The 24,741-nt window shown below is 40.3% G+C and overlaps 1 protein-coding gene across 1 annotated transcript in view; it reads right to left on the reverse strand.

Moving 5' to 3' along the window:
- Position 1: 1 nt before the first annotated feature.
- RTN1 (reticulon 1) overlaps positions 2 to 24,741 on the reverse strand; it is a 25,970-nt gene continuing 1,230 nt past the window's right edge. Inside the window, exons 2-7 of the mRNA XM_077769407.1 lie at positions 9,574 to 9,781; positions 6,804 to 6,942; positions 5,278 to 5,347; positions 4,437 to 4,483; positions 4,294 to 4,352; positions 2 to 613 (exon numbers count right to left, since the gene is read on the reverse strand). Coding sequence (XP_077625533.1) covers positions 571 to 613; positions 4,294 to 4,352; positions 4,437 to 4,483; positions 5,278 to 5,347; positions 6,804 to 6,942; positions 9,574 to 9,781 — 566 coding nt within the window. The 3' untranslated portion in view covers positions 2 to 570. The remainder of the gene's footprint in view (positions 614 to 4,293; positions 4,353 to 4,436; positions 4,484 to 5,277; positions 5,348 to 6,803; positions 6,943 to 9,573; positions 9,782 to 24,741) is intronic.

Raw genomic sequence — 24,741 nt, forward strand, 5'->3', positions numbered from 1 at the left:
GAGGATTTATTCATGTATTTAATTATTTTAAGTTATACAAAACTGATTACCATAAGTACGGTCGACTGTTTTTATTTTATGTTGTGTGTTGGAAAAACACTAAAACATCAGTCTACAATTCTATATATTGTTATTAAAGATTAATCCAGCCAGCAACCCAAGGACATAGAAGCGATTTCCACTATTGCATCAGTGCGCTCGGCAGGAAGGGCCTAGCCACGGGGAACATCAGAAGCTACAGAAGCATCGCAGAGAGGAGGAGGAGAACACCGAGGAAGACAAAATAAGCTGGGTTCTCACCATCATGCACTTTTTTTTTAGCAACACAAAATTAAAACCACGTCTAATACACTTTTCTCTATACTTTAGTGCTTGACACAAGTGACTCAAATATCCTAAGAGTACAGGAACAGCCTAAAAACAGCTGTTTTAAAGTTTGTCTCTAAGATTATGGTACTGGGGGGGGGGGGGGGGGGAGGAGAAACAATCAGTTTGCAGTAACATGTAAGAACAGAGGTGTTACCACTCCAGACATTCTGGTTTGTGTCCAGTCCCTGGTGGGATATCGATTTACTCAGCATGCCTTTTAGCGCCTGGGATTTTAGCCTGAATCCTAAAAAGACAAGATTAAAAAACAGTAAGTCAAAAGTGTTATTAACAGAACTATTTTGTGACTTCATTATGTGTTGTTGCCTTAATTAGCTAGCTGATCAAATAGCCTAATATTCCAAAAGATGCTGAAGTATGAACATATTCCTATGCAACAACAGAGACTGACTTCTGTGCATCTGAGACCCAGAAATGACTGGGACAGGCTCTGTCCATCTACTTCGTATAGAGAAGGGAGTGGCCCTGAGGTCTACTGGACTGGGTCTAGGACGGTCCCCCACACTCCTCTTCAACCAATCTCTAGGCAGTTAATAAGCTGATAGTGATGTCTAATACTTATTGTGTCTTCTGTCCAATCCAAGTAAAATTACTCTACAGATATTATCTCATTTAATCCCCAACAACCATATGAGTTAAGTATTTAACATTAGTAATGTGCAGATAAGGAAAAAGGCTCAGAGAGTCAAATAACATTTATGATGAGCTCGTATAGTTAAAAATGCCAGAAATGGCCTCAAAGTAGTCTGATTCCAAAGATCATGTTCTTAACTGTTTTACTAAAATGATGTGAGTTCTTCTGCTGGGAATTATTCTAACATGGGATCAGTATTTCAGAGGCGAAGGAGACTTAGAGGTAAGACCACACCAAGAAATTTCCTTCAAGATTTATTGTCAGGCCAAACAGTTCTGTTGAAGAACTGCTGTTACTTCCTTTCTGATAATAAGATTGACGTAACGTACCTAGTTTCTCTTTTTGCTTGCTACCGAGAAGCTCAGAGCCAAATCTGAATGAAGCTCGGTTATAGAAACCACATTAGTCCTTATGGGTAATGTTTTCTTTCTACTCCTCTTCACAGTCTTGATTTCCAATTTTAATTAACAATTACATTGCACATGTATGTTCATACATTGGAGGTTCTTTGCCATTTCTCCTTTCCACTTTAACAGGCCTAGACCCTTATCACCTTTAGTGAATTACCATAGTCTCCTAGCTGACCTGATCACGTCTCTACTCTCCTGTTTGATTCTCTTCTCATAGTGTCATAGTGTCCACATCTGTGTGCACATACTGTGCATAAAAACATCAAGGGCTGTCCATTTCCTGTTGGGACAGAGTCACAACTCCTTAGAGCATTCAATACTTGACCTGAGCCTCTCTAGACTCTTTCCAGTTGATCTTTCCACTCATTTAAGCTTTAGACACACTGGTGGACTCACTATTTTCTACATGACCTACATTTTCATGCTTATGTTATTTCTTCTTCCTGCAATGTCTTTCCCCTCATCATCCATCATATGAATGTTTACCCATCCTTCAAGGCTGCCACAGACAGAATATTTGTGTCCTCCACCCTGCCCCCGCCCCTGCCCCCTCACTCAAATTCCTATGTTGAAATTAACCCTCTTTGTGTTGGTATCAGGGGGGTGAGGCCTTTCAGACGTGATGAGGTCATGAGTAGGATTAGTGACCTATAAAAGAAACCCCAGAGTGCTCCCTTCCATTTCTACCATGTGAGGACACACCAAGAAGTATGTAACCTGGAAGAAGGCCCTAATTAGAGCCTGACCGTGCTGGCACTCTGATCTTGGGCCTCCAGCCTCTAGAATGGTGAGAAATAAATTTCCATTGTTTATAAGCCACCCAGTCTATGGTACTTTGTTACAGTGGCCTGTTAGTGAAAAACTCAGAATTTAGTTCTTAGTGAACTAAGACAAAGGCCTTCATTTTAGTGAGGATTTAATGTCATTTCCATTATCCCTCCAGGTACTAACAGTTATTTCCTTATCTCTCTGACCTTAACATTTTATTCAACTCCACTGTAGTTCTTATGTGGTCTTATACTTATTTCTCTCTTTACGGTTTTGTCCGCACTGAGAGGCTGAGTGCTTTATAAGGGTGGGGATTGGCTCATTCATCTTTTTACCCTCTGTGCCTATTCCATGCGGAACCTGGGGCATTACAGGCATGTCTCTTTTTGGAACCAACCAACCTATCAACGAAATAAAAAGTCAGTAGATGTGATTTGTTTAAGATCCCCAAATTAAGTATTGGACAACTTAGATGAGAATTTCTATCTTCTAGTTTCTAAGCTCCTATTCTGGTGTTCTCCTTCCTATTTCAGTGTTGCTATAGTTCCCCAAAACACAGCTCTAATTGCCAAAAAGTCCCACCAGTCACCTGGGGAGTTCATTAAAATATAGATTCCAGGTCCCCAATCCTAGAAATTCGAATTCTATAGGTCTGTTTTAAGACCTATCTGGGTCCCATGGTGCCATTCCTTCATACAAAATAATGAATACTTTATCAGTTTGTTGATTTTCATGAGGCATTAGTTGCATTTGGGTCCAAGGAGATAATTTCAGGGATTTTGAAATGTGCTGCAGATCTGATCTAGATCCAAATTCACCATGAATTTAAGAGGAAGACTTATGAACAGTACACAGTAAAACAAAACAAATGAAAACAAGACAACACTCTTCCTCTTTAGGAGAGAATCATAACTGATGATGTGCAAATAGACTAGCAGAGAAACTTTAAAGCAGTTGTTTTCTCTTATTTGTTGGTGTTGTTTATACATCTGTGGCTGTCTAACATACTTCCTGCTAATTCTGACCACCACTGAAGTATGGCTCATGATCCTAAGGTTAGGAGAGGGAGTTCAATCTCAACCAAGTCTAGCCCTTTTGTGACATGTATTTCCTTTTGAAGCCAAGGGCAGTTTTCGATTAAAACAAAATCAGTAATAAAATGATGACATAAAAACTATCATTTTAGGTGGTTTAGATGGAGATGACTTTACAAACACTAATTTACTTAATTATGGAAAACTAAGTTTAATGTCCACATTAGCTGTGGATACTTATAACTGGAACCTTTATTTCCTAACACACAAAGGAACCATAAAGTAGAGTCTATTTAAGGGGCTCCTGGGTGGCTCAGTTGGTTGAGTGCCCGACTTTGGCTCAGGTCATGAACTTGCGGTTTGTGAGTTTGAGCCCCACATTGGGCTCACTGCTATCAGCACAGAGCCTACTTTGGATCCTCTGCTTCCCTCTCTCCACCCCTTGCCTGCTCAAGCTCTCTCCCTCTCTCAAAAATAAACATTAAAAAAAAAACAAAAAATTAAAAGTAATGATGTTAATTAGATAAAAACAAACACACACACTTACTGAATCCAACTGGTGTAATAGAAAATATAACTAGTATTACAGATTTACAAAATGTCTCCAGTTTTAAAAATAATTTCAGTGGTTTAAAAATCAGTGCTCTTTATTGTTTAAAAGACTGAAAATATTTGTTAACTGGATTGTTTTTGCTTCAATTAAACTGTTATAAATTAATTTTAGTTTTCTGAATCAGGTTTCCTTCTTTCCTCCAACCCATCTTGTTCTTGGACATGAGCCAGTCTCCAGATAAAGCATAATATCATTCATTCACTAAAACTCATTCATCATCATACCGGAAGTAAACCACTGAAAGTTTTATTTGATTGAGAGATTTAAAACGTATACTTAATTTTCTGAAATAATATGACTGGGAAAGGTGTAAATGTCTGACTCCAATAAGTGAATGATCATAAATGAACTTACTATTTTATTGTCCTTTTATTACCCCAATCTAATCCACACAAATGCCTGCCTAAGACAGTCTCTCCTTTTTAGGAATTGGATTATGTAACTTACTTTGCCACAACGGCATTTATGTGAGTCCTCACAAGTCCCAGATATTGGTCAATCTGTGCCTACAAAGAGGAAGAAATCATGAGCACGTCCAAAGGTCACAAGGTCAAAATTTAAGGCAATAGCTGACATCACATAGGACTTACCTGGTGCTTAACATACACTACAGGTAGAGTAAACATTGAAACCACAGCTGGGATGAAAAACAAATACAGTATTAATATTCTGAAAGTTATCAGTGAGAATAAGCTTTTAGATGCATTTTTATATAACTATGTGATCTTGTAGCATTATTTTATGGTAGCTAGCATTCTAGCTAAAAGATGGCAGGACTGGGGCATCTGGGTGGCTCAGCTGGTTAAGTGTCCAACTTTGGCTCAGCTCATGATATCATGGTTTGTGAGTTCTAGCCCCACGTTGGGCTCTGTGCTGACAGCTCAGAGCCTAGAGCCTGCTTCAGATTCTGTGTCTCCTTCTCTCTCTGTCCTTCCCCCGCTCCCACTCTGTCTGTCTCTCTCACTCAAAAATAAATAAGCATTAAAAAAATTAAAAAAGATGGCAGGACAGTCCATAAAGAAAACAAAGGGATGCTGAGCCCTTTATAGACATTAGGCCATTATTCCTGGACTCATTCCAGAAATGAGTGATGGACTGTGCCTTCCCACAATGAAAATGAATTTCTGTCCCTAACTGCCTATTGCAAACAGATCTATATTAGAAACCAAATAAAACCAGTTGTGCTTCAAGAGAAAACAATATACTTCAAACTAAGCGATTCATTATTCATGTATAGTATATTATACATATATTATTATTCATATTAATGTATACACTCTTTAATTGAACTATAATGGTCAGGGAAATGCCCTGTACTACGCGGTGTTTGTTTCTAGGACTCTACCCCAGCAAGTTCACAGCTAACAGCCTAGGAAGCTTTATGCTCATAGAGAGTGTGAAGGAAGACGTAACGTGCTCATCTGTCCTTACCCATGAGCAGCAGGGTCAGCCCGTTGAAAAGCGCGCCAACATAAGTCAGGAGCCACATCAGGACTGCAAACTGAAGGATGAGATCTTTATCAGAGCTTCTAAACCCACTTGGAACAGAGGAGAGTCTTATTTCACTGATTTTTTTTTTTAGATTAAAAATGGAGGGGAAAATACACCATGGTTTCAACAGGAAATGTAAGCATTTAAAGCTCAACACAGAATTACTGAAAGCGAACCTAGTCTTTACTTCTCTTAGAACCTTTTGGACATCTCTGTTATAAGATTGGAAGGACTCAATGAAATAATAAGGAAGGGGTCGGCACACTATGGCCCTTGGCCTGTTTTTTTATGGGCCTGTGAGTTAAGAATGAATTTTATATTTTTAAATGGTTGAATAAAACCAAAGCAAGAACAACATTTTGTAATATGCGGAGATGATATGAAATGCAACTTGCAGTGTTCATAAATAAAGCTTTATTGGCACACAGCCACAGCCATTCATTTATGCATTGTGTTTGGATGCTTTCCTGCTATGATGGCAAAGCTGAGTAGCTGTGACAGAGATTATGTGGCCTGCAAAGCCTAACGTATTTACTATATGGCCCTTTACGGATAAGGTTTGCTGACCTCTGTTCTAGCCCATATTGTTACATTACAAATACAAATAGAAATATCATCTTAGAAGCCCTTGGGTAAGTAATTATCATCTCCCTGGTATCCCTCTTCAGTCATTACTTGGAAAGTAATATTATTCTGGGAGAGCATCTTCCAAGCCACGTCACTCACTTTTCCTTCTGCCCTTCCTCAAACAGTTGGTGGGCAGCCCCTGTGTCAAGTCCCCTGCTCAGTGTGTGCACAAAGCACTCCGGAAGCACAGGGAACTCACAACAACCTCGCTCAGGCTCTGCGGAATCATGACCGATTGACTTCAGTCTTCTACATACACCACAGGGCGGGGAAAGCAGCTCGTTCAAAGAAACCTAGTAAGTTCAACGAGGAGTGCCAGGAATGACACCCAAGGTGCCCAACGTCCTCTACGCTTTCGAGGCTCAGTCTCACAGCCCAAACTGGTAAGAACACTTGGATGTCTCAACATTAGGAGAGTCCAGAGTTTCCTTCCATGAAAAAAGCATATGTATGTTTCACATTTCTAAAACTAGATTTCTTAACAAACTAATTTTAGGAAATTGGCTAAGGGACTGAAAATGGTATGAAGAAACAACCTGGTATGTTGTAAAAAGTATAGAATTAGAAGCTGTGTGACCCTCAGTTTGATCTCAGCTCTGCCAGTGACTCATTGGGCAACCTCAGGCAAGTGTCTTAGCCTCTCTGAACCACAGTTTTGGTGTCTGTAAAATGAGGGGATTGGACTGGATGAGCTCCATGGGACCACACAGCCGGAGGTTTTCTCACTCTAGAATGTAATTAGCACTTGCTTCTTATTCTCCATTATGTGATGGTTTACATTATACCTTTAGGGAAAACAAAACTCAAGATTGTCAAGCAAATGGCTTCAGCAACCGTACTTTTAAGGAATCCACCAGGTCCTGGACAAGGAAGAGCCTCCTCAGTTCTTTAAGCGTGTTGTTTACATAGAACTGCAGGCAGTCTGTGTACTTCTGGATCTGCTCCTGAGAAAGGGTGATCTCGAGCTCCAGGTAGGTCCTGTCAACAAACCATCCCCACAGAGAACGCCATCAGAGGTAATCATGAAACAGCTGGGTTGTCCTCCTCCCACTCTGATGACAGTCAGGTCACCTCTGGGGGTTTGCGCCAGCCCGTGGGCTGCAGGGCACTACACACCCCCACTTCCAGAATACTGGAGAACCTGGGAAGTACAGTCATTAGTGGTGTGCCATGACTCTTTCTGTGTCCCCAAGACAGGATCACAGTGTGAGCAGATGATTCAGGGCAACTGTCTGGGACCAGGGAGAAGTCAGTCCAGAATCAGCTCATTGGCTGCATTCTCCACATATCCCTGATCCACCAGGTGGTCATGAAAGTCCTCATCTCTTCTTGGTTGCGTGGAGATGGATTATATATATTTTTTAAATAATTGAGGTATCTGAAAATCCTAAGCAGCCAATTATTGTTCATCATCACAACTTTAATATTTCATGTTTACATTTTGGAAAACACCCTCAGGTTTTATCTAGAGAGCTCTGAAAATTCAAGAGACTTGGCCCATATTCAAAAGCTCACAGTTTTTACTAAGAGCAATATTTTTAGTGACTGCAATTTTCATTTATTCAAATGATGAAATGTAATTATGGGTAGATAAACCAGGCTCCTCATGTAGCCCACCCTCCTGTTTGGTCATGCTCCCCACAGAGGGCCCACCCATCCTTCCTCACTCCTTCCCTTCCTCTGTTCTAGGACAGCACTATGTCATCTACCTAGAGGATATTTCTACAGTTCTACAGTGCCTATCTAGTCTGCAAATTGAGAGGGGAAAAAAGTAAAGTAGCGTTTGGGTTGAATTTAGAGAGCTTACATTGAAATCTTATGGTTTTCCTACTCTTTAGAAGGAAAAAAACCCAGAAAAATACTGATTTGTCTAGATAGTAAGTTTTGATCCCAAAGTGTGCTCTTAGTCAGATATTCCTTTTACTGATAAAAACAATTCGACCAAAGGGAAGATTTTTTACTTTAAATTTGTCTCCTAAAGGAAGTTAACGTAGTTGAGCTAACTGAACATGACAGTCGTGAGGGGCAAGAATGTGAAAGAAAGTAGCCTTTCTTGGATGGCTGAGGACAGAACCTGGAGTAGAGCAGGTCTCTGAAGCTGTAAACTCTGGTAGGCATGGTATAACCCTGGTATGAAGACACTTCACTTCTATGCTTTTCCCCCTTTGGGATGGGAACTTGTATAGGCAAGTGATAGCCCAGATGACCCATTAACTCTGCATTAGAAGAAAGCCAAATACATCCCAAGGGCAAGAGTGCTTAGACTGTAACTGACACCAAAGCCAGGAAGCAGAGGCTGGGAAGGGAGATCTGATACTCAGTCTTTTCCGTTCTGTTCCCCAACCACAGGCATCTTTTCTACCTTTAACGGCTTGGTGCCCTAAGGTCTTCATTCAGCTTACCGGTGAGGGTGAACCAGGGAGGATTTAGAGGCATCCTGGTGAATTAGCGGGTGTGGCCCAGAAGCCATCTGCAGCAGCATCTACAAGACTCATCCAGGACTCAGAAGTGTCCCCTCCATTACAGGAGCTGAGGACACCTGTAGTATAGCTTGCACTCCAGGGCCAGCTAGCAGGAGGGGAGGGGCGGGGGTGACTCTGACAGTCAGTGCTGAAATTCCCTGGGCTCACAAGCCAGAGTCACGAGACAGACTGGGGTGGAGTTGGGTGGCAGGCAGCTGTCAGTGTTATCTCCTTCTGCCCTGTTTCATGCATCCTTAGTAATGGCCTTAAAAATAATTCCTCCTCTTTAATGTTCATTCTAGTCAGATTTTCCTAGTATAAAAATGCAGAGGAGGGCACATTATAAGACTATTCGTGAACTTGTACTCCTCAGAAAGTGGGCCCTTTGGTATTAAGCTTCCAGAGACCATAGAAATCTTATGGCCAAATACTCAGCCCTGACTCTATGTTATGAAGTCCCTTTACTTCTTACTACCTCAGTTTTCCCACCTGTACATAGAGATTAATTACACTGCTCTGCCTTCTTCACAGGGTTGGGAGGATTAATTGTTGACCACTCCTTAAATTATAAAACAGTGTACACATATAATGGATTATGATTACTATCAGTAATAATCAAATATAAATCATGAAATAATAAGCTTATGTAATATAGTTATATTAAATATGCATTAATTCATTAGTAATAATTAAATATAAAAACTCAATACAGCAATAAGTGTTAAATGGGGATAACTGAGTTTGTTTTAGAAATTCATCAAAGATATTAGCTATTAAAAGTCAAGGCAGGGGCACCTGGGTGGCTCAGTTGATTGAGTGTCTGACTTTGGCTTGGGTCGTGATCTCACAGTTCGTGAGTTCGAGCCCTGCATAGGGCACTGTCCTGACAGCTCAAAGCCTGGAGCCTGCTTCGGATTCTGTGTCTCCCTCTCCCTCTCTCTCTTTCCTGGCTCATGCTCTCTCTCTCTCACTCTCAAAAATAAATACACATTAAAAAAATTTTTTTTAAAGTCAGGATATTAAAGAGACTCTGAGATATCTGTCAGGTCCCAGAGACACATCACCCAAATGCCCAGGGGCTGAAACAGTCAGAGGGAAGGAGCCCCGTGAGAGGCTGGGGAAGGACTGGTCCGGCGGGAGTACTCACTTGAAAGGGTGGCCCTCATCGGTTTTCTGCACAGCTTGTAAAACAGACTTGTAGATGCGGAAACTGATGGTGGCCGAGAGTGCGGCAAGAGCCAGGTAGGCCACGACGCTCACGACGCTGAACTGGGTCAGGGAGAAGAGCAGCAGCAGGAAGCTCCCGAATACGATCCCAGTCTGCTTGATGTCCCGCCAGTAGAGCAGGTCAATGGCTGTGGGGAGGAGACAAAACCCACACGCGCACACACAGCCCTGGCANTCCTCACCTGCACACAGGATTCCTAAACCCAAGTGAGCACACACAGGGCTTTGGCCAGGGCACTGGCTGTCAAAGTGTTTTGGTTTGGAAGACTCCTTCTGTCCCTGAGGACAGTTCATAACTTTGCAGATAAGAAAAGGCTGGTGAGTCTCCAGCGCCCATACCTCTGCAAGCATCTATCTCGTTGGGGCATACCATCTGTGACTTGGAAACCAATTCAGAGCACTCTGAACTACCTGCTCTGCTTCTCTGGAAGGCACGGACTGCGTGCATCTTGATGCCCTGCTGACAAGCTTATGTCTTAATGGTGCCCTGGAGATGTGCATAGCAGTCGTGCGCATGTCCCCACGGCTCAGAAAGGGCAGGAACAATGAAAAGAGAGGTTCCGGAAAAGTAGTACCCTCAGAAGCATGGAGGCACGTCCAGAGACCCCAGCCAATGGCAAAGGTTTCTGAATAAAGACCCGGCATGCTTCCAGAGCCAGCAAAACTGAAGAGTTAGTAGCTGTCTCGAGAATCCCCAAAGCTGACATCTGGATTAGACCATTTTGTACAATATAATTGATTTGCTCCCATTATGTGATTTAAAAATCTGGAATACAGCTGTAAAAATCTAGATCACACCTCTCATTCAGTTATTTCCCTCTTTCACTTAGAAACAAAAAATTAAGTTCAAAAGAAAAAAAGCCATGGTGCTTCAAATGTGGTACAAAATGTAAATATTTTCCATATTCTGGTCACCAGATTATGAAAAAACATCGAAGCCTTGCTGGAGAATGTATGCAGATTTATTCTCCAATTAGGTAAGTCACAAATTTTTTTTTAAATTGAGATATAATTGGGGCATCTTGGTGGCTCGGTTGAGTGTCTGACTTCAGCTCAGGTCATGATCTTGCAGTTTGTGAGTTCGAGCCCCGTGTCAGTTTCTATGCTGACAGCTCAGAGCCTGGAGTCTGCTTTAGTGTGTCTCCCTTTCTCTCTGCCCCTCCTCTGCTCCTGCTCTCTCTCTCTCAAAAATAAACATTAAAAAAATTTTTAAGTAAGTATATAGATATAATTGACATATAACATGGCATAAGTTTAAGGTGTACAACACGTTGATTGGATACATTTAAATACTGGAATATGATGGCCAGCAGACCATTAAACTAACACCTCTGTTATGGCACATAATTATCATTTCTTTTGTGGTGAGAACACTTAGGATCCAGTCTCTTAGCAACTTTGACGTTTATAATACAGAATTGTTGGCCATAATCACTATGCTGTGCATTAGATCTCCAGAATTTACTCACCTTCTAGCTGTAAGTTTGTACCCACCGGTCAACAATATCTCCCCAGTTCCCCCACCTCCTAACCCCAGTAACACCCATTCTACTGTTTCTACAAGTTTGGCTATTTTAGATTCCACATATAAATGAGATCGTACCGTATTTGTCTTTCCCCGTTGGACTTATTTCACTTAGCATAAGGGCCTCAAGATTCATCCATGTTGTTGCAACAAATGGTTCTTATAGAATGTTACATGGATAAATTTTCAGAAAGAGAAAATAAGACACAAAGTTTCCATCTCACACCTGAATGAAAATGGCAGTTGCTTACACTCCCAGCTTCCTGAGTGGTATACCCAAAGGCAGCGGGTTTAGTAAGGGATTAGATACCAGTCATTTTCTCAGAGGAAAATGGAAGTGACCAGGTTGAAGAGAGCAGGGAGCTGCTCCCATCATATACAGGTATGCAACTAGCTGAAGGAACAGTATTGAAAAGGTCACATAGCCTGTGACAACTCTCTGACATTGTAGAGGGGATATAAGGAGTGTTGCAGAGCAAAGTATTAACCCTCCGCAACAGTTTTACCTCAGGCTGGCTGGAGAGGAAATCAGGGACTTAGGGGGTGGGGTGGGGCCTCTTTTATAACAGGCTGAGGATATCTCAGCAGTGTGAAGCTGGAGAGAGAATTCACTTTTTTAAAACAGTTTATTTATTTTGACACAGATAGAGAGAGAGTGGGGGCGGGGGGGCAGAAACAGAGAGAGAAAATCCCAAGCAGGCTCCACATTGCAGAGCCCAATGTGGGGCTCGATCTCACAAACTGTGAGATCAGGACCTGAGCCAAAATCAAGAGTTGGACGCTTAACTGACTCAGCCACCCAGGTGCCCCGAGAGAATTTACTTTTGAGCTGATCTGTCATCCATCCCCACTGATTCCTCATCTACCGCGACCTGGTCCACCAAAGACATTAACACACAAGTTAGAGTCGTCTGCCATTTTGTTGGGCAAAAATTTGTTCTTTTTCTCTTACAGCACTTCTGTGATGTAGGAAGTTGAGGAGAGAATCACAAGCATGTTTTGGTGCTAAACAAAAGGTTTTTCTTCTCTTGCGTGGGGCTGTTTCTACAAGTAGGTGTCCATGGGCAAAGGAAAAGCACGGCTGCTCTAAAGCCCCTCTCTTCTCCCAGGCCCAATCACCAGTCACACTGACTGACATTCTACTATTAGAAATTCACTCCCTTAGGTTAGTCCTTTTTATCTTTCGATTTATCCTTTTTTATCTTTTTTTAAAAAATTATTGTTATTGGAAAGGTCCCGGAAGGGGATAATGCACTGAAGAGCAGTTTGTCATTAACAGTAAAATTCAAATGAGCTTACCAATTATGTTCTGTTTTAGAAGAGTTTGTTGAGACCAGAATACCAAAGTAATAATCCTTTTCAGGCAGATAAGAGGAATGGCTCTTTTAGAAGACAGGACAAGAAATCCCTGGGCCTGAGGGTAAGTGATAGAAGTGGGAGAAGGGATATTCCCAGAAGCCCAGCGCCCCCCTGTGGCTGGATGGATCTGGAGCACCACACTGAGGGAAGTCCCGACCAGCAGGGCTAAAGGCCCCTAGGGAACCGGAGCCTCCGAGCATTTATTCTGTTGGGGAGGGGGGTGAAAGGAGAATAAAAAGACTAAAACATCACCATTATCTGTAGTGTTGCCTCTTTTACATTTTATTCATTTATTCAGTGTTTATGGAGCAAGAACTTTGTTTTAAGTGCCAGGCTTTGTGCTAGGTCCCAGGGATTTCAAAATCAATGAATTGTTAAAAAAGAAAAGAAAAGAAAATCCACCCACACAGAAGTTGTAATCTTCTGTTTTATGACACCTCTAGATTCACATGGCAGACACTTTTAGAAACAAATACACAATAAGGCAGGATGATTTGTGCTCTTTAATACTAGATAAGGTGGGCTTACCTACCTCTGAGATGATATGAAAGGGTCACAGGAGACCCTGAAAGAAGCTTTCAGACAAAGAAAATATAAACTGCTATTATCAAGCGAACCTCCACTTGATAAGTCGTTTAACACTTGTTAAAAACAGTGTATCCTTCTAGAAAAGCCTTCTGAATCTCAGGATATCTGCTTTTTTTTTTTTTTTAATGTTTTTTGTTTTTGTTTTTGTTTTTTTTTGAGAGAGAGATAGAGACCAGCATGAGCAGGGGAGGGTCTGAGAGAGACAGAGACACAGAATCTGAAGAGAGGCTCCAGGTTAGCTGTCAGATGCTTAACCGACTGAGCCACCCAGGCGCCCCATCAGGATACCTGCTTAAAAAGCCAAGAATGGCAGGCACCAGGTAAGGGCTTTATGTGAAGAAACTATGGGCAGAGAGTGTGAACTGTCAACTAAATTAATTTGGTGTAGTCATATACAGCAGGTCTTTCGATCAACGTGTTAAGATTGCTGGAGGTTTCTGGGCCTGGGTGGCTCAGTCAGTTGAGCATCTGACTTCGGCTCAGATCATGATCTCATGGTTCATGGGTTCGAGTCCTACATTGGGCTCTGTGCTGACAGCTCAGAGCCTGGAGCCTACTTCAGATTCTGTATCTCCTTCTTTCTCTCTGCCTCTCTCCCACTGCCCTCCCCCCCCAAAAAAAATAAATAAATAAAACTAAAAAATTAAAAAAAGACTTCTGGAGGTTTCTAATTAGGAGGTTAGTAAAAAGATTCATCTTACGGGGCGCCTGGGTGGCTTAGTCGGTTAAGCGTCCGACTTTCGCTTAGGACATGATCTTGCGGTTCGTGGGTTCGAGCCCCGCATCGGGCTCTGTGCTGACTGCCAGCTCAGAGCCTGGAGCCTATTTCGGAGTCTGTGATTCCCTCTCTCTCTGACCCTCCCCTGCTCACGCTGTCTCTCTCTCTCTCTCTCCTAGAAATAAGTAAAACATTAAAAAAAATTAAAAAAAAAAGATTCATCTTACAACATCAATGGGATATTTATTCTGAATACTCTTTTGACATCATAAGCTATATGTGTAGATTCTGAAATGTTCAAAGCATCCTCTCATAGTATCTCATTTACACTTCACAGTCAACTCCGCTGGACAGGCCTATGTATAACAGATGAAGAAGCTAAAAGTTAAGAGACTTGTGTACTGAATAAAGAGAGAAGCAAGATCAAACCCTAAGTTTGATACTTCTTCCAGAACAAAACAGTTGCCTCTCTTGCATTATGTGGTTATAGGCTAAACATTCCCCCAAAGTATGCAAAATTAATTTGGGCAAGCTGATTTATTTAAATCTGCTTCCAGAGCTAGATATTGAAAGTGGAACAAACTTTTAGGTGACAACATGTCATTATCAACAGTAAACAGTTATTGGTCACCTATTCATCTAGTGAAACCAAGAACGAAAAGTTCACACAATTCCGTTTCTGCTTTTAAGGAACTTAAGATCTAGCTGGGAGGACTAACGTTCACTTACAAACTGCTGAATCAGTGTTAATACATTTTGTGCTGCTGGAGGTGGCAAAAGTTGAGTTTAAGGAAGGGACGGTGCTGGAATTGATGAAAGAGCATGTGGGATGGTTTGTGAATGTAGCGAACAATTTGTTAAGGAGATGGAGTGGATGAAGGGAAATATTATGAAGGATTAGTCAACAAGAATGGTGACTAATTAGCCGTGGGAGAAAGGAGGAAGAGCTAATTAAGGGTGAAGGCAACATTTCAAGGCTGGGTGACTGAGCGATTAGTATCACTGACAAAAACAGGAAATTGGAGGGTGAGCTGGTTTGGGATAAAGCAGACACCTGCTTTTAAACCTCCAGGTTCTAACATGATGACATCAAAGCAGGGCATTTTGATACAGTCCAGGGCAGAGACGGGCTAGGGATCACAGGTGAGATGAAGCTGACAGTTACAGTACTTCCTCAAGTTTTTAAAGCTTTGAAACCAAATGATTTGTGTTTTCTTTAGGCTTTGTCACAGTAGCCCTGAGTTAAATGGCCAGTAATATCATATTCCAATGATATTGAGATGAATATGTACAGTAGGAAACTCGAAACGCAAGACTGAAATTTAGTAAGGAGGGCTGAATATGAGTAGAAAGGATGATTGAGGCCACAAAAGTGGATGAAACCGCATGACAGGAGAGACTAAGAAAGGCAATGGAGAAGGAAACCATAGTTTAAGATTTAAAGGAATAAATGGAGCACATTAAAGGAGTCCCGTCTGAGTGTCAGAATGGGTACCCCAACAGTGGAGGTTACTGTAGTCAAGAAGAAGGAAACTTTCCAGGACAAAGGGGTAGATTACAGTGGAGGATGCTGATAACGTGACAAAGGAAATGATAACTGAGAAAGGACCCCGGATTTGGAGGCTGGAAGGTCACTCATAACTTGGCAGAGAATATTGGCCAGTAGTGAGGATGGAAGCCATATTGTAAAGGGTTGAGTAAATGGTGGGAAGTTCAAAGTAATGAAGATGATGACAAATACAATGGTAGTCTGGGCAAGTAGCAGCAAAAGCAAACCTTTGGGGGATAGCCTGGGGATATTAATGGAAAGGGAGGAGTGAGGATTCTGGAAAGAAGGGAGATTTGGTTGAGCAAAATCTCAGAGAAGGGGCAAAAGGATGGGATTAGTCATAGCTCTTTCTTTTCAAAGAAGGGAAAAGAATGAAAAGAATCGGTAGAGAGGGAGAGACATTTTGGAAGTGCATGGGTGTGGCTACAGATGTGTGTGGAGGTGGGAAAGGAACAACATAGAGTGGCTTAAAGTGGCTTGAGGTAGATTTACTCAAATCCTGGAAAATGCGTTATGAGGGGGCACCTGCGTGGCTCAGTTGATTAAGCGTCCGACTTCAGCTCAGGCCATGATCTCACGGTTTGTGGGTTCAAGCCCCGTGTCAGGCTCTGTGCTGACAGCCAGCTCAGAGCCTGGAGCCTGCTTCAGATTCTGTGTCTCCCTCTCTCTCTGACCCTCCCCTGCTCATGCTGTCTCTATCTCTCTCTCAAAAATAAATAAAATATTAAAAAAAAAAAGAAAGAAAAATGCGTTATGAGGTCTTCCGGAGACTGAGGAGGAGGAGGGTGGGGCTTGAAGAGTTTAGGAAAAGTCCAAACCTGCCTTGTTCAATACAGTAGTGATAAGCCACATGTGGCTACTGACCACCTTAAATGTGACTAATCCCAAATGAGATGTGCGGTTTACTACCTATCGGATTTCAGACTTAGTCCAAAACAAGGATGTAGATTATACATATAATACTTTTTATATTGATTATGTTGTTGAAGGGCTAGTTCTCTAGATATGTTGTATTAAATATATTATCAAAATTAATTTTACCTGTTTTTCTTTTTTACTTTCTTTTCTTTTTTACTATTATTAATTTTGTTTACTTATTTTAAGAGAGAGAGAGGGAAAGGGAGAGGGATAGAGAGGGGGGATTCAGGGAGAGGGAGAGGGAGAGGGAGAGAGAGAGAGAGAGAGAGAGAGAGAGAGAGAATACCAAGCAGGCTCCACACTGTCAGCACAGAGCCTTACATGGATCTCAAACTCATGAACCGTGAGCTCATGACCTGAGTTGAAATCAAGAGTCAAACGCTTAACCAACTAAGCCACCCAGGTGCCCCTCTTTTTACTTTTTAGTGAAGAAGCTACTAGAAAATTTAAAATTTCTACGTACTGACTCACATTATATTTCTATAAGACAGTGCTGATCTAGAAAAATACAGTCTAAATTCAAAAAGGAATCAATAAAAGGACTACTAGAAAGTAAAGAGGGTTTGGCTAAAGCCAAGGATCTCTAGTGGATCCAGTCGATAGGCTTGCAGTATAGAACCTGCACAAGCAGCATGGTTAGCAGAGATGAAGATCAAGAGGACAGAATTGAAATGAGCAACCTGGACTCAGGCTGGGAATGACAGGCAGCCAAGAAACTGATGTGCTGGGGGAATGGCGATGGCTATGTGTGGTCAGAGTGACAGCAAATGGCCCGTGGTGATTCAGTGGTAAGGGTAGGAAGCGGTGAAGTGTGATCAGAGAAGAGAATTTCTGTGTTCCAATCTGCTGTGTAAATGATGATTTTTCACATTTTAATTCTGCTTAGAGTGATGTAAACTTGTGTAGGAAGGTTATAGCAGCTGATCCAAAAAAATGGGTATTTGAATAAAGTTTCCATAGAACCAAAGTAAAAAAAATGTAAGCAACTCTATAACTGCAACAAATTAACTCCACCCCACCCCTTGGTCTTTGTAAATTACTGTATTGCTTTGTCAATTGCAAAAACCAAACTTACTTTGCTGAAAACCAAGGAGCAATGCATCGGTTTTGAAATAAGAGATCAGCACATCCTATCGGTTGATAAATGGACTGGCCTTAGTGATCTCCTCTTAGTCCCCAAACCACAGGTGGGGGAACCCACTGCAGCTTGGAACTCACCTGGAACTAATTTAGTCAGGGGTGATCTGGAAGATTTGAAGAATCCTAATTTCAAATGCAGAAATCAGTGCTATCCTAATTTCCATAATCCAATCAAGAACAGAAAAGAAAAACAGAAGTGATACAAGGCTTGAATTACTAGCTAAGTGAAATAAAATGCTGCATCAAATTTCTAGAAAGAAAGCCCTTTGCTGCTGCCCAGATTTTTTTGGTTTAGGAAACCATTTTAAATGTAGTCAATTACATGATCCAGTAGGGATGCAGTATTCAGAAAGTTTATTAAAAATGTACGAACTGAAAGACAGTGGTACAGTTATTCATATTTTATTTATAAGGCAAAGTGTGGTATAAGTGGATAACATGAAATGGCAATAAATTGTGCACCATTACCTGCATTATTGCACCATATTCTTAAATGTGGTTATTTATAGTCCATCTTGGTCCAGTAAAGATTTCAGGCAGCACTGCACCGCTTGCTATGTGATAAGTTAAGTGCTACTTTATAAAAGGCCAAGTGAGAAAATCCTGTTTGTAGATAACATCAGCATTTCATTGAAAGGACTGTTGAAAAATGATATGCTGTTGACTTTACTTTTCAGTAAGCTCCCAGTAATTGACTACAATACTTGACTACCTTCTGTAAAGGATTAGAGGCTCCAAAAACCTCACTTCTTTACAACCCAGTGTCCACAAAGCAGTTATAGCCAGTTTCTCCAATTTTCTTTGTATTTTTCAGGCCAACGAAATATCACACCATAAAGAGCTAACAAGAAGAAACAGTAGTAACTTTTCCCACTTTAACTTTCCCTCATTTTGTCATCAAAGCAGAGAAACATAATGGGATTTGATGTCATAAAAAACGTTAAACATGCACAGAGACCTTAAAGATGACATGTCCTAGTCAACTACTCCATGAGTTTCCTTTGCTATGAAATAGGCTCCTATATATATGTAAACTCTAAATGGTAATCCAGAGGGAAACTGCTGGAAAAGACCTTTGCTGATAAGACACCTGCAGTGATCCCATTTTCCAGCCTCTTTCTTCTCACTGCTTAATTGCAGCCAATGACTGTAAACAGAAAAATGCCAAGCCTATTATTTCTAGATGTTCAAATAATTCTGCAGATGTTTTGAACAAGTAGGTACTTTATACCTGGTATTCTGTATAGACAGTAAAAGAGCAGAGCATTTAATCCACATGCTAGTTCTAACCACCACTAGGACTACATTCTCCCTGTGCTTGGAAATGAACGCAGTGATGCTTAGGCCGGCTGTCACCTGGATGGGGTGGAACTGGCCAGGAAATGAAACAGCAGGGCCCAGTATTGAAGACAGTGTGGCCAACTCCTCTTGCTAAATCTTTTAGCAAATGGGCTCATTTGGAGGGGTCTCCACAGGGCAACTGGCATCAAAGAAAGAGATGGCCATATGGACAGAAAGATAGGCTTTGGGCACACGGTAGCTGAGGGAAGCACACAGAAAGCTTGGCAAGAGATTAAGTAATGAATGTCCTCATGTCCTTTTTCCTTCTTTAAGCTTTTGGACTTGATCAAAATACAAAACTGTTCAGTTGGTTGGTGGCAATAAGTCATAATTAGCCACAAAATGTTGTCTGGGCCACACCTTAGAATCCATCATTGTATTGGAGTAGAAAAGAACCATGGAGGTAGACAGCTATTGCTTCTTCATTAAAACTGAACATATTTAAAAATTTTGACCAAAACCACAATGGCAAAATGTTTCTTGAACTAAAAAAGTAAGGCAAAGGAATGCTCTCTCATTGTACCTCTGTTCCAGTCGATAAAACATCATATCCTTCTTAATACCTGTTACCACTATATTCGATCTAGAAAGCAAGACATGCACATTGCAAAATGGATAGAACTGTAATAAGTTCTAAAAATGAAAGCTTGTTATGTTTGTACTTTTCATCTGTTCAAAATTAACACCAGTTTGGGCAAAGAGCTTGTAAGGAGTGCTTGAATTATAAGACTTCACTCAGATTTAACTTAAAAATATAGCTTATACATATTTGGAAGAAACAGAACTCCATACTTCTAAGCTCTATAATGTCTAACAAATTTCTTATTTTATTTGAAATATATGCTATAAATTTGGAATACATTTACCAAGGTTTTAATGCAAACTATTGTTATTAAATGTCATCTAGGCAGAAGATGGCTTTTTAAGGATTATTAATGTCAAATTCTTGGAACTGTAAACTTAATTATAAGGCAATCCTGTTTCTTTGAATGGTTGTATGCACTTCCATAAGAAGTGGAAAGGTGACAATATTAAATATTCATACATGACCAAATGTGTATATATCTTAGGAGATCAAGTTCAGAAGGATGGAAAATTTTGCAGTGATGTACATTTAATTATTTCCAAAAAGAAAGGTGATATTCTGGGAGTTATCCACTCATGTTAGCTTTTGTTTGCTGGATTCAGTGAATTTTAGGATTTAACTCTACTATAAGGTAATTTAAAATATATCAATTTCTTCATAGATTCTGTTCCCAAATGTATTAATGAGTCTAAATATGAAAGTGAACTGAGTAAAGAATATCATTTCAAATATAAGGAGAAAGTGGGAGAGAAGGAAGCAGGGAAAGGGAGAGAGGGAGAGAAGGAGAGGGAGAGAGAGGGAGAGGGAGAGAGTGGGAGAAAGAAACGTTTTAAAAATAATTAAGAGGGTCTGCTAATCAAGGATGGAATCTGTAATCATAATCCTAATGCTTTATCCACAGAGTATCAGGAATATTTTTGTTTTTTAATTATTTTATTTTATTTTGGAGAGAGAGAGAGCCCACGCAAGTGGCAGAGAGGGGCAGAGGGACTCTTAAGCAGGCTTCACATTCAGTGAAGAGCCGGATGCGGGGCTCAATCCCATGACCTTGGGATCATGACCTGAGCCAAAATCAAGAGTTAGGTGATCAACTGACTGAGTCAACCAGGCACCCCTGTTTTTTTTTTTTTTTTTAGTGAAATAAATATTAATTCAGGGAAATCTCAGAAAAGTAATAGATTTGGAGATGTAGATTTAGATCACCATTTTTGTCAAATTTTTCTCACTCATGATGGATCTTCCTTTAAAAACAAAGTTAGACAGGGGCGCCTGGGTGGCTTAGTCGGTTAAGCGTCCGACTTTCGCTTAGGTCATGATCTTGCGGTTTGTGGGTTCGAGCCCCGCGTCGGGCTCTGTGCTGACTGCCAGCTCAGAGCCTAGAGCCTGTTTCAGAGTCTGTGACTCCCTCTCTCTCTGACCCTCCACTGCTCACGCTGTCTGTCTGTCTGTCTGTCTGTCTCTCTCTCTCTCCTAGAAATAAATAAAACATAAAAAAAAATTTAAAAAAAAAGTTAGACACTAGAGAGAGAGTCCATCGGTTCAATCTAAATCCCAAACATGAAAGTAAAAAATTATCCTAATCTAGTGATATACCTCAGAGATTTTTTCCTTAATTTCAGGAAGGAACAGCTCATACAGTAAAGAAACATGTATCTTAAGTTCAGCAATTCTCTGAGTTTCATATCAGTTTCTTCCTTTAAATTACTTCAAGTATTTTTTGAGACACATATAATCTTGTTTCTCAAGAGCTGTTTTTGTCACCAACCCAGTCCTCTAACTTCATGTTACATGGTATGGAGATACTGGGCAATATTCAGCAAATAGTAACACTGATTAACTGCAGGTGGTAGGACTTTGGGTGATTTATGGCTTTCATTTGAACCTCTCTTTGTACAAATGGAAATTTTCATACTGTGCATGTATCACTTTTAGAGAAAAATAAAGCCATTATTCTCTCCCCAAACTTTGGAATATTCCCTTATAAACATTCTCTTGGAAATAATCATACACTGTGACAAAGTAGAGTTTTATTTTTCAGTGGAGTAGTAACTACCCATATTTGGTATATTATCTGTATAATGAGAGTTTTCTTTCATTAAAAAAATCTCCAGATCCCCCAGCCAAGTCAGTTTCCCCTCTGGACCTCATTACAATCTGCAGAGAGGGAGTTTGCAAGTGTAATGCTTATGTTGTAATATCTGTACCGTATTCTAATGAGACTGAGTTCAACTATAAAGTGATAAAAGGTGGTAATGATCTGCCTTTATGTATATATTATCTTTACCAAGTGATATTTTCAAAATACAAGCGTTTCTTTCAATTACTGTAGCTAAAACAGATATTTTTTTCTGTGTAGTCTGGAAAGCTTGGCTGTTTTGAACTAGCATCTTTCAGAATGGATCACCATGAACAGCGTTTCCACAGAGCACTGCAGACCAGCTAAAATATTTTATTTTATAAAAAGCCAGAAGTACTTTTAGGCTATATTCTCTGCCGAGTGTTTCCCCTTCAGTAATAGTTTACATGCCAGGAAAGCTACGACTACAGAAGGCTGCAATACAGAGTCACGTGGGAGTTGACCAGGAGCCCCAAACAGGTGACAAGTATCAACCCCACTGTATTACCAAGCATCCTGCCAGATGAATTTGTTAAGTACAATGATATCTGGAAAAAACTATCTTTAGGGCACGAATGGAATAATATGGATGAATGATTTGTTCCCCTGCCCTAATACAATTTGGATTTAGGTAGTACGGTAAAGTCATTAAGAGCATAGGTTTCAGAATCAGACTGTCTTGTGTTTGGGACCCAAGTCAGTCTGAGGGCAAATTCCTGGCCCTCTCTGCCTCAAAACCCTGTTTCCTCCTCTGTAAAATGGGAGTAAGACACGTAATAAGCATTTAGGATAGCTACTGGGACATCGCAAATAGTTACGGGGAAATCCGGGATGACAAGTTGATGGTGGCGAGGATGACAACAATGGCATAAACTGGTCAAGATCACTGAAATTTGGCTGTCTGTAAAGGGGGAAACCATGTGAAAATGTCTCGGCAGAAGTACATGAAAGTTTACTCTAGAGCTCAGCATGAGCAAAAGAGATGGAGTGCTGTCACGGGAAGAGTTCTGATTCAAAGCAGTCGCCTTTTCACCACTCAATTCACCACTTATCAAAAAACCTTGGACAAGTCGCTTATCCTCTTTGAGCCTCATGACGTCCAAAAGTAAACTGGAAGTTCAAATGAGAAGACATGCGGCAAATGAAAACTACGTAAATGTGAGGGGTTGTGAGGCCGACAAAATCACCATCACCTACATAATTCATATTCTTAGAAAAACCATTGAGAAAAAAGCCATCTACCCAATTGAGGCAGATGGCAAAGCAGTGAGAAGTGAGGGGTTTTGAGCTCAGAGAGCCTAAGTGTGGATCTAGCCTCTGCTGGCAATCTTAGCCCATCACCTAGAAAATGACATAATAATAAAATTTACACATCATAGGATTTGTGAGGATTAAATGCAATGATCCAAGTAAAGCATTCAGTAAAGGTGCCCTCCCCAAGTATGAGTATTATTGTGACCTGTAAGATTACTGTCAACAGAGGTGTTTTATTAGGTTATTGTTTTATTCTTTTATTTTCACGGAGTTGGGTGGGCTTTGGTTTATGAACCAATATTGGTAGTAGTATCATTTTTTTAATTGGAAGAAAAATCTTCGTAACGTATACATTAATGTACTAATGTACTGTAATGTATATGATCATGTATACATTCTATAATGTATTACAAAATTTTTGGACTAGTATAATGTGGACTTTTTAGTCTCCCCTTAAATGTTCTTGTCTCTAGCTGAAATCATGTATATTAATAAAGTAAATATAAGGTTCCTTTTGCATGCGTACTATAGTTCTTATGACAATTGTATTAGTTTCAATAGAGTCTTCATGAAATGTTCAATGGGCTGCAATTTCTCCATGGAATGTTTAATAATATGTAAAAAACCTGAGGCTCACTTCCTTTATTCCTTCTTATAAGCAAAACTTTCACCTATAGTACTTGCGGAGGACCTTCTCAGCAATGTGCGCTGTCTCCTGCAACGGTATTCAGATGCTGCTAGATCACACCCATTTCATCATTTGTATACTCAACCCTGCTCTGCAGGTCTATGGACTGGGCTCGCTAAGAATCACCACACACCAGTGGCTTCAACCCTGATTATGTATTAAACTCACCTGAGGATCTTTTTAAAAATTCTGATACTTGACCCAATTGAATCAGAACCCCTAGGGACGGGCATCCTTTGTGTTTTTAAAAGATCCCCAGATGATACTAATGGGTACCCATGGTTAAGGACTGTTTTTCTTAAAGAGGGAGCTAAGAAGATACGTTGAAAATGCTACACAAAGATCTTACTGTAGATTTAGTTTAAATGAAAAGTTCTCCTAGTGGAAAGAAAAAGGAATACTTCACTTCTTACTATTCCTCTTTTATGGGTTTCATAAACCCACCCGCCTAGTTATTAGTCAATTTTCAAGATAATGAGCTTTGTCTGACAAAAGGAAATCAATGGTACTGAAAACTACTAAAGGTCACAGAGTGTAAAAGACCTTCAACGATCTTGCATTCATTTTCACAAGTGGCTTTATACTGAAAATGACAATGATTGTTTTCAATAGGCCAATTATGACATTTGTGTTATTTTCTGATTGTAAACAGCCATGTACTTTTTTTAACTCCTGCAGTGAGAAGGTCAAATGAGGCAAAACCCACAGGATTGTAATGAAAGAGTGTCTTATATGGTATACAAAGAAAACCGAAAACCTGCCATGTTTTGGTAAGAATAGACGAAACCCATAATAATAGTCAAAAAACCAACTTTTTTATGTCTTCGTGTTCAACTAAACTTGATATTATATCAATCTATAGTTGTTTAAGTGTGTATATGAAATAAACTGGATGAGTCTAACACATAAGAATGAGACGTCACCAAGAATTTTCACTACTGCCTTTGTATAAAACATGCTATTTCATGTCACTGTCATCATTCTCTAAAATTATGCCCCTGAATTACCAGAGATTTATTTCCTAGCTTTTACATTTATTAGGCCCATTTATTTACTTTTGACAGTTGTTATTTCCAATAGACCTACGTAATTTGAACTCAACTGTTCTATTTTATGTCACTGCCACCCAAGCCAACAAATAAGGAATAGAGCAAATGTGTTCTTAATTCTGAGATTCATGTTTACTTCTTCTCTGCTTAAAAATTTTACTGAAAAAAATCCTATAGGGGCTCTAAAGATGAAAAGTCATCCTATTCCTTCTGTGATATAAAATGACAAGGGGAAGATTCCAGGTTTAAAAAAAAAC

Source organism: Crocuta crocuta, unplaced genomic scaffold, assembly GCF_008692635.1.
Source record: "Crocuta crocuta isolate KB4526 unplaced genomic scaffold, BGI_CrCroc_1.0 scaffold10, whole genome shotgun sequence".
Classification (NCBI taxonomy): Eukaryota; Metazoa; Chordata; class Mammalia; order Carnivora; family Hyaenidae; genus Crocuta; species Crocuta crocuta.